Source organism: Lepisosteus platostomus, chromosome 13, assembly GCF_059453375.1.
Source record: "Lepisosteus platostomus isolate fLepPlt1 chromosome 13, fLepPlt1.hap1, whole genome shotgun sequence".
In the NCBI taxonomy this organism is placed as follows: Eukaryota; Metazoa; Chordata; class Actinopteri; order Semionotiformes; family Lepisosteidae; genus Lepisosteus; species Lepisosteus platostomus.
This window is the reverse complement of record NC_142623.1, coordinates 27,569,460-27,587,938: the sequence shown is the minus strand read 5'-3', so window position 1 is coordinate 27,587,938 and position 18,479 is coordinate 27,569,460. Positions and strand designations below refer to the sequence as shown.

Below are 18,479 nucleotides of genomic sequence, written 5' to 3'. Positions count from 1 at the left end.
GTACAGCCATGTAACCCCTAGTCCTTCACAAACTATTCAAGACCACAGGAAAGACTTCAGCAATGCAAGGTCAATTACGGCTGTGTGCTGGATGCTTGAACTACTTATCACATGCACATATGTATTAACGTTTTCTTGAGGTGTTACTCAGCACTGATAGCCCCTAAGCCATCTAGCCAATAAAGGTGCTTGCTCCGAGCACAGTCTTGGTTTTTCGGCCCAGAAATTACTAGTTTGTGTTTAAGTCATGTCACCAGCTGGCTGTAGCCCAAATTCCCCAATTTAGTCCTTCACTAGAATAGGATTGGGATTAGTCTCTACTTGTGACACAACACCATTTCCTGTGATGCTGGCTTGCATCAACAGTACAAGAGCGCTTAGTGATGAAAATGAAAACATTCAGCTTTGTGTTCATTTCCTGTAAGACACTCTGGATACTGAAAATTTCCACTTGATTTTCAATTAAGTCAGTACAGCAATAGTTACCGGAGATCCAAGTTTCAGTAGGATGAATGTAAAATGCAATAGTTTCATGCTTTAAAAAAAAAATGAAACATTAAATAGGAATATGTAATTAGTATAAGTTAAATACAATGTGAAAAATAAAAACAAATTATACATTATAACATTAAAGATAAAGTGCATTATAAATAAATTTAACATTATAAATATATAACATTGAATTATGCTATCATTGTTTCTATTGATTTTTCTTGAAAAGGTCAAGTAATCTGGTGTATGAACTATTCTGCAATGTAAAAATGAAATGTATTGTAATGCAAAGTTACATTCCATTTGTCCTAAAACATTCAAAAAATGCCTTTCCCAGATATGTGACATCACTCAAAAATAAACAGAAGATAGATTTCTGTCCCAGTCGTTGAAATAAGCAAGATATATAGTGTTTCTTGAAATCCGAACTACCGTAGAGTTTAATAAATCGGATGTAGTCTTTCACAGATTCCAGCAGTATGTTTAAGGCTTAGGAGAGCTCATAGACTTCCTGTAATTGTTTTGTAAAATAGTGCTTTTGGCTGTAGCAATACAGTAAAGGTTTTGAGTCTGCTACTGACATTCCTTTAGCACACCCCATTTTTTGTTTTGATAGTGGAAAAATGCTAATAACCGTCAGAAAGGGGAAAGGTGTGAAGACAAAAATGTTATTGGCATCTGCCAGTTTTATTTACGCGATTCAAGCAATGCTTTTTTGAGCGCAGTTTTTGTATTAAAGACCATCAAATCTGCATGCAGTATATAATTTGCTTTAGTCCAGGTGGTGAAACTGACGTGATTGCAGTGAAGCAGAACTGATATCTGTCATTTCCGATAGGTGTGGGAACTGAGCTGAAACCAAAATGAAAGATTTATTGTGCTAATGTTGTTGGCTGAGCTGTTGAAGTAACACAAGCACAGTAACACAAGGGACGGATTTTGTGTGCTAATGCATGCCATCAACTAAGGATTTAAAATTACCTTGGATAATAATCTGAAAACAATGCCCTTTTCCCCCAAACACCTTTTAAAATAGGACCTATTTTAGATTGAATCTATTTAAGAGATTGACATGGAAAATTGATTAATATTCCACAAGATTAGTGCTAAAGTAATATGCCTTTGTGTTGGTCTCAATGAGATTAAATTTGTATCTAATATACTGTAGGTGTACTCATTGTTCAATCCAGTATTGTATTATGAACCAATTCATGAGGGCAAAATATTTTATTACCCATTCTATTCATTTTATGTTAATAGTCACAGTGTGCTAAAATTACATATAATCTACTGTTACATCTATACTCTTCAGTGTTAGGGTGTCCAGGATAGCAAAACGATCTCAGTGAATTCAGGGCAATACACAAAACAAACTGCTATGACCATTTCACATAAGAAACAGCTGTTTAAATCGACTGAATTGTTTTGAACATTGTGAAAATGTCATGGCAGTTTCATGTACAATGATTCAAAGTAATCCCTTTTTTATCCTGGTTAATAGATTATATTGGGGAGTTGCTTGAGCATCTCGGCTTCAAACTGCTAAGAAATAAAAAAATACTTCTGTTGAAAAGTAATATAACATTTTGGCTATGGGGCCTTCTCAAGGTGTGAGAGATTTAAATAACTATTCACTGTTCATCAGGTCATCTCTGCAATTGTCAAGTGGAAGAAGAAATTTTAATAAATGCTTACTTTGTGCAACTAAAGATTATTTTTGAAGGCTGTTTAAACTTGTAAATGAAGTATTTATTTGTCACACTGTTTATTAATTTAATGCATAAGTACAATTTTGTTTAATGTAATTGGTGATGGCATCTGTTGTGAATTCCAAGTGATCCCTTGCCCTGTTAGATGCAGTACCTATCAATGTCAAGTTCTCATTAAACCTCTGTCTCTTTCCTAGTTAACATGGCTTATTGAAAGGAGTTTGTTTTTTCATTTTGTTATTTATCTTGTGGATTTCTGGAAGTTATTGCCCAAGGCTTGGATTAGCAGTCTCCACGTTCGGTCGCGGTAGAGTTGGCAGCGGATGCCCGTGTGGGAGAGCAGATGACAGCATGGGCAGGCACATAGACCAGCTGTATCCCTTCCTCACAGGCTAGCCGTCTGACCAACAGGGCAGCGAACGAGCACAGTTCGGTTTCTACAGTGATACGTGGTCTGTAAACACTCTGTGCAGAGGTTTTAAACATCTGGGACATAATGAAAAGTTACTGTATATATGTGGTGAGCATACATCTTAGTTGGGGCAAGAGGAAACCAAGCTTGTTTTTAAAGCCATTTTTAATTCATATTGACAACAGCCTTCAAAAGATTGGTCACAACTGTTCAAGGCAATCTACATATAAGCAATTAATATTAAGAGTTGCATTAGCTAAGCCATTTCATTTACCACACTAATATAAATAACCCATTGGCAGGTGTTCATTGTAATTAGCATCATTTGTTGCCCTATACTCATCCATTAAGCTAAAAATATAGATAATGGTTAACTATGAGCTTAAAAAAAAGAGGCTGAAAATCGCCGTAGAACTGTTTCTGTGCAACTCTTTTGCACAGCAGTTCCTGACAAAATTTTGATCTATAGAGATTCCTCCCAATAGGTTCAATAAAGCAGTGAAGGAAGGAAGTCATGAGTCTCTTGTCCTTCTCCCCAGGCCACAGAGAGTGAGGTTGGCGATGTTGATCTGTCAGGTCTCCCTGAGGCTGCAGTGGATTCGGAAGAGGAGGAGGAGGAAGATGAAGATATCGACCGAGCCTCAGACCCCCTCCTGGGGAGAGATGTTGTGCGAGAGTGTTTGGAGAAGGATCCAGTTGACAGAATGGATGATGATGTTGGTTAGTACCTTTCATATTTAAACTGTACCAGGAAAACCCACATTATGCAACAACATGGTATTCTTCTTGGGGATCGCAGGCTTTTTTTCTCCTTAAATCTTTTTAATAACCATTGACTAGAACCTTTCACTGTTGAGTTGAATTATGTTAATAATCTTTAATGAAAACATAATTTTATTGTATGATATACACATACACACATATAATACATTAGACAAATTATTCAAAATCCCAAAGTAGACAACCCGTTTTTTAATTAAGACTGTGTCGCAGCATAACTCACACCAAGTGAGATGGCTTTATCTCTGGTTGGACCTAAAATGTAACTGAGATATGTAAAATGTAACCTACAGAAGAGGAAGCTGGTCAAGAATTTTAAAGGTCTTCAGGTCATCTTGTATCAGCCAGTGTGTTATTTAAGCAGACAGTACATGTTTGTTAGTTGTGCTGAAAAAATCCACTTAACTCATGAAATGTACAAAGCTTCAGGCCAGGCATGATCAGCCTCAGGAAGTGCAGTTATTCAAACAAAATCCTGTATTGTTATAAGACGGTTGGCAAATATTTTAGTAGCAAAGATTAAATTGAAAAGCACCTTCAATTTTGCAGTGTATTGAGATGGTAGGGAGAATAACTCTTAAATTAAAGTTTTCTTTGAATTAAACTTTTATTTAAAGGAACTAAACTAAAACTAAATTTAACAGATGACTGTACAAAGTACAAAGTAGGTTCTCAAGCTTGAAGCAGAGATTAAAACTGCTTGTGTGTCTAGGCAGACATTGCATTATTAAGCTCAACATTTGAAATTTTGGCACAAAGTATTCATTTCCTGATCAGTAATGCAATGAAAATTTACCATGGCATAGCCAATGTGATCAACAATGATCTTTACGAATCCCTTTTTTTTTCTGTTCATAGCAGGAGCACCATCAAGTCATCACAGAAAATACATTCTTGATGTCGGCTCCTATTTCCTCAAAATGATTAATATACGTCGTAGCTAGATCTTCTCCTGTAGTTATGCCGTGCACGGATTTTAGGCAGTACAGCTCCTCGAATTCCATGAGTCTCTTTATCTCGCAAGAATCGCTAATCACGGTACATCATTTATTTCCACGCACTCAGAGCACAACAGCAAATTGAACTAATCCATATTCATCTCTCCAAAAGGGTTGAAATGACCGAATATTAACTTTTCTTTCTTAACATCCAGCATTTTGTCCAAAATGTTTGACTTTATGCTTGAGTGTAAAAAGTTATCCGTTTGCAAGCTTTCCTGGCAGAAAACCCATATTACAAGAATTCTAACCTCGCTTGTAAGAAATGTGTTTCATTGCTGTTTCAGAACAACTGCTGGAGTTCATGCACCAGCTGCCTGCGTTTGCAAACATGACCATGTCTGTGAGGCGAGAACTGTGCAATGTTATGAAATTTGAAGTAATTGAACATGCAGGAAAAGTCATTCTTCAGGATGGACAAGAAGTAAGTCTCTGTATTTAACCTATGCTAGATGTAAAATACCTGTATAGACACAGTGTGAACTCTAGATCAGTCTAAACCTCATACAACTACCCATCTTTTTTAAATACATCTTAATTATGCAATTTCTCCTTAAAGTAAGAAATTCTTCATCAACCAAAACCTCAGTGGCATGTGACTTACAGTGGATCTATGATTCAGTACAAAATGTAGAGCACACTGCTTGTTTAATTATTTAGCTAGCTTGTGTAGAGATGGATGCATTAAGCAGTTAATTTAGATACATGCCTGAGAAAATGAAAATTCATATTGAATCTAGGAAGAGAGCATGTCAGGGCATAGAAGTTATTTTGTCAACATTTTCTCAACTTGAAACAATTTAGTTTTACTAGAGGTAAAAAGCTAAGACATAAACATTATCGTTGACTTGTAGTAATAATAAATGGCAAATTTGATTTTGCTTAATAAGTCAGTTTTGGACAGCATGGTGGAGCAGTTGATAGAATTGCCACCTCACAGCACCGGTGCCCTGAGTTCAGTTCTGGTCCTGGACATCTATCTGTGTGGAGTTTGTATGTTATTCCCGTGTTTGTGTGAGTTTCTTCCGGTTTCTTCCCACAGTCCAAAGACATGCTGTCAGGTTCATAGGCTTCTGGGCAAACCCTAGGCTTTGAAACCCCCCCGAGCCAGAATTGGAAGAAGCAGTTTGAAGATTTTTATCATAACAGGATGCCACAAAGTGGTTCTTGGTAGAAAATATAAACTCAGGTTAAGACAAAGATCCCGTGGCATCCACCTCTTCTGCTGGCATGCAAACCCCTTATGCATGTGTGGAGAGAAACAAACTACAGTATGTAGCACATCATGGAGGAATGTCTCCTCTACAAAAAAAACAGGAGGTGGACCAGTAGCTTTGAAACTGCTTATACATTTTGCCTTTAAAAGTGCTAAAAGCAAAGAGTTGTCCAAAGAGATTGTTATGCGTTTTTTGTTGGCGTTTTGCAGTTGGATATGTGGTATGTTATTCTGAATGGCTCAGTTGAAGTGTTTCATCCGGATGGAAGAATGGAAATCCTTTGCATGGGAAACAGCTTTGGGATTTCTCCCTCTCTTGACAAGCAGTTCATGAGTGGTTTGGTACGGACCAAAGTAGAAGACTGTCAGGTTGGTATCAAAACTGAACACATGTTTTGTGGTAATTTACGATACAAAAAAAACCTTTTGATTTTGCTGTAATACAGTATTTGTAAAGTGTGTATAGTCCAGAATGTCTCCTCCTGATAAGGATAAATTCCTTATTAATTCCTGTAGTATTTGACAATTAAACACGAAATGAGAGTGTTATGGATAGTCGTTCCAAAACAATTTTAATTTGAATGTGTTCCACAATTTATCAGAATATAGGTCCTGCAACAGCCCTCTATGTTAAAGCTAACTGATTTGGAGTCTGTCCAGCTTTATACATTTTAGATTTTTTTTTTTAGTTTATTTCTTTAATATATTTGAAAAAATAATCGGTTTCAAATCATATGTGTTTGCAGTCACGAGCACAAGATAAAACAGGGTTAAATGTTGTAGCTTAGTCATATAGAACAGGAACTTTGTCTTAATTTAGAGAGGCTGCAGTAAAAGTGACCTTCTTGTTCTGCTAATACTCAAGAAGTGGTTTTAGCTTCTGCAAGTACTTTTAAGTGTTCAGTTTCAGAGTTAGGCTGATAAGTTCTGTTTCCTGTTGCTACCGTTTGTAAAGTTAAATTCATGTTCTTTCCGATTGCTTGTTTGTTTCTTCATGCTAAGTCTCTGAAAAAAATATCTTCAACGGATATTGATCTAAATACAAAGCTTGAAAAAAGAAACTAAATTGTCTTTAAAGAATATTGGCAGAAGAGGTGGTTGAAGTCCAATGCCTAACGAGAATGACTCTGTACTGCTGTTGTCGGAATACCCATCAGTGGTGGATAGCAGTGTTCTTTTGTACTACCAGTTTATTAACTGTCCTCATATCTTTGTGGGGCAGTTTGTTTGTATAGCCCAAGAAGATTACTGGCGCATTCTGAACCATGTGGAAAAGAATACGCACAAAGTGGAGGAGGAAGGAGAGATCGTTATGGTGAAGGAACACCGAGAACTCGATCGCAGTGGCACCAGGAAAGGACACATCGTCATTAAGGCAAGGACAGCTTCTGTGCTTTCAAATCTGTGTTCATTTATGATTTTTGTTTGGGCAAATCCTTCTCTATTTATGTATCCAATAGCTTTTTTTAAAGATTTTCAGAAAAATATGAACTGTAATGTTTGGTGGGAGCAATTTGTTTTCCGGGCTTGTGTTTCTTTTCTGAAATGTTATTTCTAACCACTTTTAAATTCACATTGGGGGATGAATTGTTGAAAATACTGTGCAAGAGAAACTGATACAATCAGGGCTTAGTGTTATATGTATTTAATTTTAACATGAGTTGTTTTGATTTAGCTGATTTTTTGCCTACTAAGCATTGTTTTCTAGCTCTTTGGTTTTAGATTGCCATTATTAATCCTTAATAAACAGCCATTTTCTGCTTCTAGATTTATATGAGTTACTTATTTTCCTTTTAATGGCTACAAGAGGATAACGCTTCAATTGAAGTTAAATAGTGAATGAGCATCAGTCCTGGTAGATCCGTCCTTCTGTATTTCCTTATTCCAATTTAGTTGACAACCACGTTTTTAGTTTCTCATCCTCTAAAATGTAGGGGTTTCCCAAGCAATACCTCTGGTCATGTGGCTTGCATGCAGCACAAAGAGCAAGGCAAGGCTGATGAAAGCTGAATAAGCCTTTGTGTTTTCATGTAAAAGGTTTTATTTTCATGTTGCCAAAAATTGACTTGCTCAGCAAACGTACTGTAGCACATGCATTGGTTTTGTGGTATGCAGTATTACTAGCTTAAATTAATGTGAATACCACTTTACATCCCTGTTTTTTTTTTAATTCTAGGCAGAATAGGGAAGCTGAATTTTGATAAAGATCTTTGTTTAATCACATTGAATCACACTGTTGTCTGTTTGCTGCGTCTTCAGGGGACTCCCGAACGCCTTATCATGCACTTGGTGGAAGAACATTCCATTGTGGACCCCACATACATTGAGGATTTCTTACTAACCTATAGGACATTTCTGTCGAGCCCCATGGAGGTGGGGAGGAAATTGTTAGAGTGGTTCAAAGTTGACAGCCTCAGGGACAAGGTCAGTAGACATTGCCAAGGCTGTCATCAAGCACTTAACAATTGATTTACATTCAAGTGAGCACAGTAGTGCTCTACAGGATCAATAACAGTATTGACAGGTCTGCAAACGCCTGGGACTGAATTGCAGATATCTTCACTTCTAGACCATAAAACATCAAATACTTTAAAACGATCAATATTCCTTTGAGAACATTTTGTAAAGGGCAGTTAATCTCTTTTAGGAATGATTACACCAGAAGATATAGGGTGTTTATTGTTTTCTCCTTTGTTATCTTTGTGGAGTTTGATGGCTTTGATTTGAAGTACTTGATGTTCAGTCTCGCACACTTTGATGAGAACAATGAATCACAAATTTTCAACGTGTAATTTTCAGATCTTGTTATACCTCGAGTGAATGAAGGGACATGCAGGGCCTAAATCTAGAGGGAAACACTCTTCCATTGTGGAAAAACTTCAACCTAAGCATCCCTCATATTATACAGAGGGATCCTATTAATGCAAAGATGTGTTCCCTTCTTAAAACATCTGCAGAAATAGTTTCCATCTCTAGAGAAAAACAGTGAAAAAATTGTATGCTTAACTACCGTGTGAGTTTGAAGAGTGCCGATCTTTGTTTTAACTTGAATCTTTTCATGCTAGGTTACACGGGTAGTGCTGTTGTGGGTGAACAATCATTTCAATGATTTTGAAGGAGATCCTGCGATGACGCAGTTCTTGGAGGAGTTTGAAAGACTTCTGGAAGCAGCAGTAAGGATTTAGTGCATTCATATGTTAAAAACAATGCTTCTTTCAGAAAATAATACAATCCAGATACGTATCATTGTTCAAGTATTGGTCCAAGATATACTAGTCTGTGAATGTTTGCAAACAGCTGAGCATTATTTAAGCAGTTGTCAGTGCCTACAAATTGGTCACAGACTTTTAATGTTCTCTTTTCCAGAAAATGAAAGGTCATCTCAGGCTCTTGAACATTGCCTGTGCTGCTAAAGCCAAATGGAGGCAGGTGACTCTGCTAAAGCCCTCCAGAGAGTCTTCCCTCTTCTTCACCCTGCTGGGAGGCAGCGAGAGGGGCTTCGGTATATTCATCGAGTCTGTGGAACCAGGGAGTAAAGCTGCTGAGGCTGGTCTGAAACGAGGAGATCAGGTTCGTCATGTGTGCATAAGTACACACTTGGGTATATTTTTGGATCAACTGATATGTAATGAAAGATTGAACTATAGCACTGTAGGCTATAGTTCTTGGATAGCTGGTCATTTTGCTGTAGGATAACAGCACATACATGTGGCTCTGTTTGTCTAATTGGTATAGATTTTAAAAAGAGCTGAGCTCTCTAATTGTATTTAAAGTTTCTTTCAAAGTTTCCTTGGTATTTCCTTGAAAGGATATGTTTTTGTAAACTATCCTTCCTGTCAGTCATTTGTTATCTCTGTGCTGTTTGGGTGTCAGAGGGGTATCACTTAAGTTCTTTGTGTCCTCTAATACCCCATTAATAACACATACTATTTTAAATATTCCTTTGGTATAGAAAATACTAGTGGGCACTCATTAGCTAGCATGTAATTTGTGGCAACCAAGCAAGGCAGACATGAGCGAGAGAGCTGTTCTTGTATCATTGACCTTTGAGCACGCTTTATAATTAAGACAATCAATAGGATGAGGCTGCTGGGGACAGCAGCACCATCTCGGCAAAGCCAGACGTGGGAATTATGTCAATGACATCCTTTAAGGATTTGTCATTAAAACTGTTCAATCACGTTATGGTTCAGAAAGCTTTTTAACCTGTGTACTCTGCAATATACTTTGGGTTGGATAGGAAAATGGTTTGTGTGTTTTTTCATTAAAACATCTAGAATGATGAGCATTTCCCATTGTGTCAAGTGCAGAATAGACCGTTTTTGTGAACCCGACAGCCCAAATGTTATTTTCTTGTTTCTCTTGCTTTTCAGATAATGGAAATAAATGGCCAAAATTTTGAAAACATTACCTCTGCCAAAGCCATTGATATCCTGAAGAACAACACACATCTTTCCATTACAGTGAAAACTAATATATTTGGTAAGGAGATGCTTATCTTTTGTAAGGCCAAGGAATGCTAGAGAATAAACAAACATCTGTCAAGTTTTTCTTAATCAAGTATTTTGCATGTTCTTTTAGTTTTTCTCCTCCTCTATTTAATTTTTTTTGTTCTACACACAAACTGTAAATTATAGAATTAGTTAAATGCCTGCATTTAACACTAAAATAGCACAATCGAGACCCTTGTTTTTATAGTTTTAATTCGTACCTTTGTGCTAGACAGATCACATTCATATTTTTGTACTTTCAGTTTTCAAGGAGCTGTTAAGCAGAATAGTGCATGAAAAGAAGAATGGCATTCCTCACATTCCCAAAATCCAGGAGAAGAAAGGGAATCGCTACTCCATTCCTGATCTTCCTGGAGACATGGAGCAGATGTTTCCTACTGAAAAGGGAAACAAGAAGATCAAAGCCAATACTGTGTCGGGTGGAAGGAACAAAATCAGGAAGATCCTGGACAAGACACGCTTCAGCATCCTGCCTCCGAAACCATTCAGGTACGTCGAGTCAGAAGCAAAAGGGAAAGAAGACCTCTGGACTGCGATGTTGTCATGTAAAGGGAAACAGAGTAGAAGTCACAGCAGTTGGTCTTCAATGTTATTCAACCTTTCACTGCTAAAAGTTATCAGCACTTCCATCTCATTTTAATTTCTGTGACAGCTGTCTTCAACATCATGCATTTCCGTTGGGTGCAGAGAGTCATCATTGGCTCTGTAGTATTGTATTAGCTGAGTAGCAGGCAAGTGATGTGTGAAGCTACAGCGAATTCCACTGCCTATTTTCATGCACAGTTAATAAAGCAGATCTGCACAGATAGTGACACTGCCATTCTATAGCATTATACTAATAGATATGCGAGTAGAATCAAATGAGGCGGAATTATGCATCTGATTGGAAAGGGTTTAGCTATCATAGGGTATAAAAGAGGTACAAACGGTTTTCTTGTTTCAGGAAAAATGTAAATGTTATGATGCACTGTAGATTGAATGATTTTTTTACCATCTTCTATAGATGGGCTGTTCTCATTATAGTTGGTTTTACTCACAATTTTTGGCAGATGAAAACTGATGCTCATTTCCTGTCCTGCTCTGCAGGGAGTTTAAAGGTTTTTGCTTTTTGCTCTGAAATTGGTGAAAATGCACATGAAAGGCATTGATGTCAGAATTGCAAGCAGTGTAAGCTCATCAGCATGGTATTATTAATGTGAGGTAAAACATAAAAAGAGAGATAGCTGGAAGCACTATTATCTGAATTCAAAGCTCTTTTCCTGCTTTCTGTTTTACAGTGCCTCAGTAGTTTGGGAAATTTAAATATCTGATGGATATGATTACATCTGTTCTGTATGTTTTTTGTTTCTTCACAATAGCTGTTTATGAGGTGTGGGATTGATTCCTCCCAAGTGTGAATCTGTTTTATTTCAATAAGCGTAGGAGTCCTTATTATAGTGCAGGTGTTTTTATTTTATTCCAAATTAACCTGTGCAACAGAGGCCATTTTCCTGTTGATGAAAGAAAAGAAGAAGTCTTAACCAAAAGCTTTCTTCAAAATGTTTTTTTTTCAAAAAGCATCCTCTGTATTTTGTTGTGCTGGCAAGTAGCTAGGGGTGGTACTTTGCTTTTGATAGACCATGAGTGGTGACGTTGTTGACATAGACAGTTATCCAAACATCTAAAGTGATTGAATAGCACAGACACATTTTCCTTTCCTTTCTTGGGATCAGATTTGGTTGTTTGTCTAATGTAGAGCTGGAAGCCCAGGGAAGTAATTGTAAGATTGCCTGGTATAGCTCCTTTTGAGAGGGGGAGGTGGTTCTTAAACATCATTAATCATTTGGAAATCTTGTGTGAAGTTAAGTGTATGTGACCATGATGTGTATTGGAACTCTAGAGTGATAAGCCCACTTCACTTATTTACACACATACCATTTCAAGAACCTCTTCATTCATATAAGATGCTTAATGAAGTATGTGCATATTTCTAATGTCTTTTTGAAGAATCCTAAATGTGATGTACATTTTATGTTTCACTTGCTTCATTTCATGTTATATTAAGGCTTTACATCACTTTGGCATTTTAAATTATTATAATATAGATTTTGTGTGATGTTGTTCGTGTTTGGTGTATGCCTAGTGAGTTTCAGTGTGCTGGTTACTGCACTTGTTCTGTTTTGTGTGTTTTTTTTATTGGCTGTAGTTGCTATGGTGTTGTCCATTCTCATGTTCTCCAATGTTGTCTTTCTTTGTAACTGCCTCACCTTCACAGGGGACTGTTTTGGTAAGACCCTTGTATAATTACAATTAATATGAGGTGATACATGTCTTGTATCTATAAAGAGAATGTTTTAAAATGATAAAGAGAAATATAAAATAAGCAAACGACAAGCCCACCCCCCAAAAAATTTCACTTTTAATTTATCCTAAAATACCAGAAAATTAAATGGCAAGGTTTATGATTTGGCTTAAAATGGACTTACATTTCAAATATCATTATTGTTGTTATAACTTCAAGGTCAGTAATTTGTGAAAGAAAGCAATGTTGGGGTGAATTCAGATTTAGACATTGAATGTGGCAAAGTGTATTGCCATTATATGAAATGTTAATGACACAGCTTTGATTTTTAAACAATTAAAGACTGTGTATCTTTCACAGCATTATTGGTGCTATAAATATTCACATTGAGCTCTGGTTTGTTTAAAGATAATTGGTAGGCACCATTATAGATGGGGCCTAGCACTGAACATCCAATAGATCTCTTCAAGTATAGCAATAAAAGTAAAAAAGCAGAGACTGTATCAATTGGATAGTATTTTTTCCCCTTTTGTAACCTAGTTATGAAATTACAGCACTAAACAAACAATGTTAATAGTGTTTGCTATGTGTTTTACAATTATTGTAAAACGGATTTAAATCCCTGAGAATTTTTGTATGAATATGGACTTATTTATTTGTTTCTGTTGCATTGAGGACATTCTTAATTGATTCTTTACTTCAAAGCCTGTTACTGTAAGTAGCCCGGAAACAAAAATGATTGTTTTACAGGGCCTTAAATGCAAAGGAACATTTTGGAAATATTGAATTTCTCTCACTGTTTTGTAAAGCCAGCTACCTCTACATTGAGGATAAATCTTACATAACATCTAATCTTGAATTTTCCAGGGAGGTCTAAAATACCCCGCTGTCTGTAACTGAAGACAGAATGTACTGTCATTTATCTAGACTGCTTAAAGATTTCGGCTTTTACACCTGAATAAATCATTTCCCTCTGTATTTGTGGCATATGACCTAAAAAAGTTAAGTGATGACGCTCACATTTGTCAAAAGGTCATACTTTGCATATCTTTTACTACAGAAATATTTGACTAGGCAATGGAGGCAACAGATGTCTTTATCGTTTTCTGTTAGTATTGTTATACTGTGCATGGTACAGTATGTACATCAGAGCTACATAATATACTGTTCATGCTTGATTTGTACAAGCTAATAATTATAGGCTTATTTGGCAATATTTACAATTTTGAATATGCAGTATGTGTTACTACATCGATCAGTCTGTTGCTAATTGTATAACTTTGCAAAAACTGTAAGTGACATTATTTAATTAAAACTACACTACATTACTTTACAGACAAGAATGAAGACTACACACATCTGTAGCACATACATGGTATTTACACAGCATGCAGTGGGTTTATTTGAATGGCTCAGACTCCAGTGCTCCAACCAACTGGCTTTATAAACTGAGATTAGCCAAAGTAGTACATAAGTTCACTGTATACAGTACACTGTATATATATTGGATACTGTATATTGGTTACAATTGAATGTTAAGTTCCCTACCTATATTATCAGTGATTGCACAGTATTTTGGGAATCTGTAACTGTTTGTACATTTGTGTGTTAGAAACATTTCAGCAGTGAGGTGGCCCAAGAATGAGGTTTTCTTATTTGCTTTTTTTAATAGTACTATTGTTTTGCATTTGGTAAAAAAAAAGTAGGAGAATTTCTTTCTATTTTTGTTTCTTTTTCTACTCTGTTTATTGTATAGTGATGGTGGCGTAGGCCAGTCCCAAGATGACAGCATTGTTGGAACCAAGCAGTGCCGACATAGTGTTGCTATCATGCCTATCCCAGGATCTCTGTCTTCCAGCAGTCCTGACCTCCTGCAGCCTGCTACCAGTGTGCTGGACTTCTCAAATCCTTCAGGTAAGGCTGTCCTGGAGATGCAGAAAAAGATACAAGATCACTTTATTGGCCATATACAATTTCTTGTATTAGGAATTTCTTTTTCGCATACCCCAACTTGCTCTCCATGAGACACACAGACAGGAAGAGAAGCCTGGGGTCAGAGTACAGGGAATGCCATGGAAGTAATGATCTGGTCCAAGATTGCATATGATTTAATTGGGAAAATTGTACAGAAAAGCAGTGAAAAGTGTGAAATGTCACATCACCAATGTCACGTCAGTTAAAATGGCATGGACCACAAGGCCAGTGGAGTCCATTTGTGTCATGGCATAGGGTTTACCAGAATATGGAATTCTATAGGAGTGGTGCAGCACCATTCAACTTGTCAGTTGACTTGTCAGTCAACTTGCATCTAATTTATGAATATGGAAAAAACTGTCTTTGTGTTTCCAGAATACAGTATAAATGCTCAGCTGGATTCAGAAGTGACCATTTTGATAACACTGGTTGCTAATGTCCCAGGTTGAAAATTGCAGTGAATTGATCTGCAGTTACTCACCTGTTTTGCCTTACAAGGCTATCTCGATCCTGGAGTTTGCCCAATAATTCCCTTTATTGATTTCGTTTACTCGGATTTCCATGCTGATGTCACCTTAGACATCGTTTGCTTGTGAATCATCAGCAAGTTGAGCTTTCTTGGTCACTAACGATCTGCCAAACACCCCTCTTTCAAAGTCATTGAGGTCTCCTCTTGCAGCCATGTTCACCAAAATTATACGTATCCAGACCTGTCCAGCATTTCCATACATGACCCTAAGCATGCTGGGATGTTATCTGGTTAATTAACACATGAGCTTTGCCTATGTGGAAGCCCCTGCTTTCAATATATTTGGTGACTCTTATTTACCCAGTTGTTTCTGTGTTCTTGTCTGTTTCCTGGATGTCCAAGCTGCTGAGGAGCTGTCATCTCTAAACATACTGTACCAATTCACAATACATAACTTGTAAAAATCTGTTGTTCCCATCGCATGCTCCTGTAACTAAGTTTATACCTAATATTAACGGAAATGTTAAAAGAACTGTTTTGAACACTGAAGTAAACTCAAAATCTTTTTTATACATTTTTGTTGTTTCAAAAAATATTGCCAGCCTTTGCAGGCAATATAATACATTTTCAAAGTTTAATTGGCAGAATAAGGATGTCACTTAGCTTCATTAGCAATTGCCAAAAAAATACTGCCTGAAAATTCTCATTTTGTTCACAGCAAAGCAAAAACACATAAAAGTACACTATATGAAAGAAGTGAAATGCAGTGGAAGAGTGCTTGCGAACTTTTACTTTTACTAATAATTATTGACTTTTAAAAATGAGCAATTGCTTGCTTTTTTAGTAACGTTTTAGCTTAAAACAGCTTCTTTCTTTTACTACAATTCAGTAATGCTAGAATAAGTATGCTACTAAAAAATTAAAGCAGTTGTTAGACGCATTAATTTAACTTTTACCATTTAACCACATTGCAGTAGAAATAACGTGTAGTAGGTGCTTCTGCATTTATCAGTGTCGGTTTTTACATCTACACGTGTGCGATTATATATGCACACATTTTTCTGTGGTTTGCTCTTCCATTTATATACTGTACTGTATAAAGAGCCATTAATTAAATGAATTGCTTTATGAAAAGTTATTCTAGTAGGTTGCTGCATTAGCATGCGTAGGCTGCAAAGGAACAAGTAAGAATAAAAGAAATACAACGTTTTGGCTGTCTCTTCATCGGGTGTGTGGAGCCTTGTGGAGAAAAAGCAGACCATCGCAAGAGCTTAACATTGCTTTGGCTTTCAAGATTGTAAAACTTACTGGCTTGATAACTTTAACAAGTGTATTGCTGAGTGGTGAAGTTACCCTACCAACATTGATGTTCTTGTGTTAAAGCAAATTTCTCCACTCCACTTTAACCCAACCAATAAGTCACAGTTCCACTGACTTACTGGTTGGGTTAAATCCCATGGCAATTGGCATTACACTGATCATGTCGTCTTCCATTGTTTTTGTGAAGCAAAACGGCATTTACTGTTGAATAAAATGACACTCTCTGCTGTATGAATGACATACAGATATTTTTAAGCAGAAAGTGAGGTACAGTCATTCTGCTCATGTGTAGGTTTTTTACCATAGCATTTCTCACCACTGTAGCCTGCAATGCAAAAATGGTTATGGATCAAACATGATATGATGGTCCTGGATCATCTGGGTGTGCTTCCTGTTTTTCTGGATTCTCTAGACTAGTGTATATGTTCTAGAATATCTCATTCACTGGGCAGTTTCTCTCAGGCAGACCCCTCCAACTGTCACAATAGCAACCAGCAGTCTTCATTATTTAGTCAGAGCACAGCCTTATCCTTCACTGTTCTTGAATTAATTAAAATCATGTCTTTATGAGTGGCTGTTTATACAGATTCTTAATCACTCATACTGGCAATTTTAATTTAACTCATATACCGAACATTGAGCACCTGCAGGTTTAATGAAGTCACATGGCTTCACCTTGGTATAATCAAGGAAAAATATTATTCAAAACAATTAACAACCTATGTGCTCACTGTTTAAAATAGAATTAATTCACCAACATGCCGAATGAGCAACTGATGCAAAAGTAAGGTTGCATTTTCGTTAGTCTTGTTCATGTGTGTATTTTTTTACTTTTAAAAAAGAGAAATATCATGTCTCAATTTGTTTAAATGTAATGTTTCCAATGACTGGCTTCTTTTTTTCTTTTCTGCTTACGCAGCTGTAAGCTTTTACTGTAAGTATGCCTATAACTACATAATGCATGAGTTGTTTTTAAAGGAGCTGTAATTCAGTTTTTATTACCAAGTGTTTTTTTGTTATGGAGATTGTTGACTACAAAATACTTTTGCCATACTGATAATCCTCTAGTTTAAGTGATTCTCACACCTGTAAATGTTTTGTTTCATGCTAATACTATTCAGTCTATTATAGAATATTTTCTTTATTCAGTCTTGGGCATCTTGTCAGTCATGAGTAAAATATGTATTTTATATATAAGTCATTACCCTTTCATCATCTAAAGTTTTCCTTCTTCCTCTCTGAAACCTTTCATTCTTCAATGTTATTTACTGTTGGAATACTGAAAAAGTTTTATCCTCCACTAAGAGTGGTGTTTTTCATTCCCTTAGCATTTTCTAACATGCTTTCTTGCCTGTCATTTGCCATACATAGTATTCCCTTTTTATTCCATGTTTGTTTTTTGTAGTTTTAGCTTAGTCTGAGTTTTATGTGAACCTCTTGCCTGATAAAACTGACACACTCCTCCCTCCTATTGAATATGGTGCAGTAGTTTGGTATGCATGTCATGAGTCAGCAGTTCAGTAGCTTCTGTTAGTTTGATATATCAGACCTCTCCCAGAAGAGTGAAGAGAGGGAGAACTTTGATAAGTAACTGGATGCATTATTTGAAATTTTCAAGCAGCCAAATTCATTTTATAAGAGAAAGAAACAGACAGTGTAAAGTTTGTTACACTGTCATGAAAACTGTCATGAAAACAAAAATACATTTTTTAAAGATAATTAGTGGAAATTCTTTAATGTATAGTCTTGTACTAGTGTGTATTGGCTTTTTGCACTGTAACTTGATATACACCATTTCTGTTATCTAGCACTTAACGTGGCTGTTTCTAATTAATAAATAATAGTTTTTATTCATTCAACATCAGATGTAATGAATATTTTTAGAAAGAATCTGCAGTTCATCATGATTTCCCAGGACATTGTGGTATAATCTTTAATTTTGCAAAAGAATAATGATATTTTAATAGACGTTTAAGTCACTTTGCAGTTAATAAGCAGCCTTGTGCTATCAATTTTTAATTATGCATTTGTTAACCTACTCAATTTGTATGAATGGTTGCATAGTTCAATGTATAATAATGGTTACATATCAGTATTGATTTAGCTTGATATCGTATAAGTGAAGCTTATATTCTATTTATCATTGCTTAATTTAGTGCAGTTCAGTCTATGGTATTAAAATCTTGAAGTTGAAACAGTTCTTTGTTTAATGTTCAAGAATCTTTCTACATTTTATAGGCTGATTAACCTTTTTTGGATAGCTTAAGGTTTTTTATGGTATAACCTTTACCAAAGTTATTTCTGCAGTCCCTTATGG

The 18,479-nt window shown here is 36.2% G+C and overlaps 1 protein-coding gene across 7 annotated transcripts in view; it reads left to right on the top strand.

Annotated features, from left to right (window-relative positions):
- Window positions 1-18,479, top strand: part of rapgef6 (Rap guanine nucleotide exchange factor (GEF) 6) — a 100,591-nt gene that overhangs the window by 64,115 nt on the left and 17,997 nt on the right. For 5 of the 7 annotated variants that reach the window (XM_088603919.1, XM_088603922.1, XM_088603917.1 and 2 more), the window contains 11 exons: window positions 3,153-3,333; window positions 4,679-4,815; window positions 5,818-5,976; window positions 6,830-6,982; window positions 7,867-8,031; window positions 8,673-8,780; window positions 8,974-9,177; window positions 9,981-10,089; window positions 10,361-10,607; window positions 14,156-14,313; window positions 17,082-17,096. In XM_088603919.1, coding sequence (XP_088460045.1) covers window positions 3,153-3,333; window positions 4,679-4,815; window positions 5,818-5,976; window positions 6,830-6,982; window positions 7,867-8,031; window positions 8,673-8,780; window positions 8,974-9,177; window positions 9,981-10,089; window positions 10,361-10,607; window positions 14,156-14,313; window positions 17,082-17,096 — 1,636 coding nt within the window. The remainder of the gene's footprint in view (window positions 1-3,152; window positions 3,334-4,678; window positions 4,816-5,817; window positions 5,977-6,829; window positions 6,983-7,866; window positions 8,032-8,672; window positions 8,781-8,973; window positions 9,178-9,980; window positions 10,090-10,360; window positions 10,608-14,155; window positions 14,314-17,081; window positions 17,097-18,479) is intronic. The other 2 variants (XM_088603918.1, XM_088603920.1) reach the window with 1 other exon arrangement.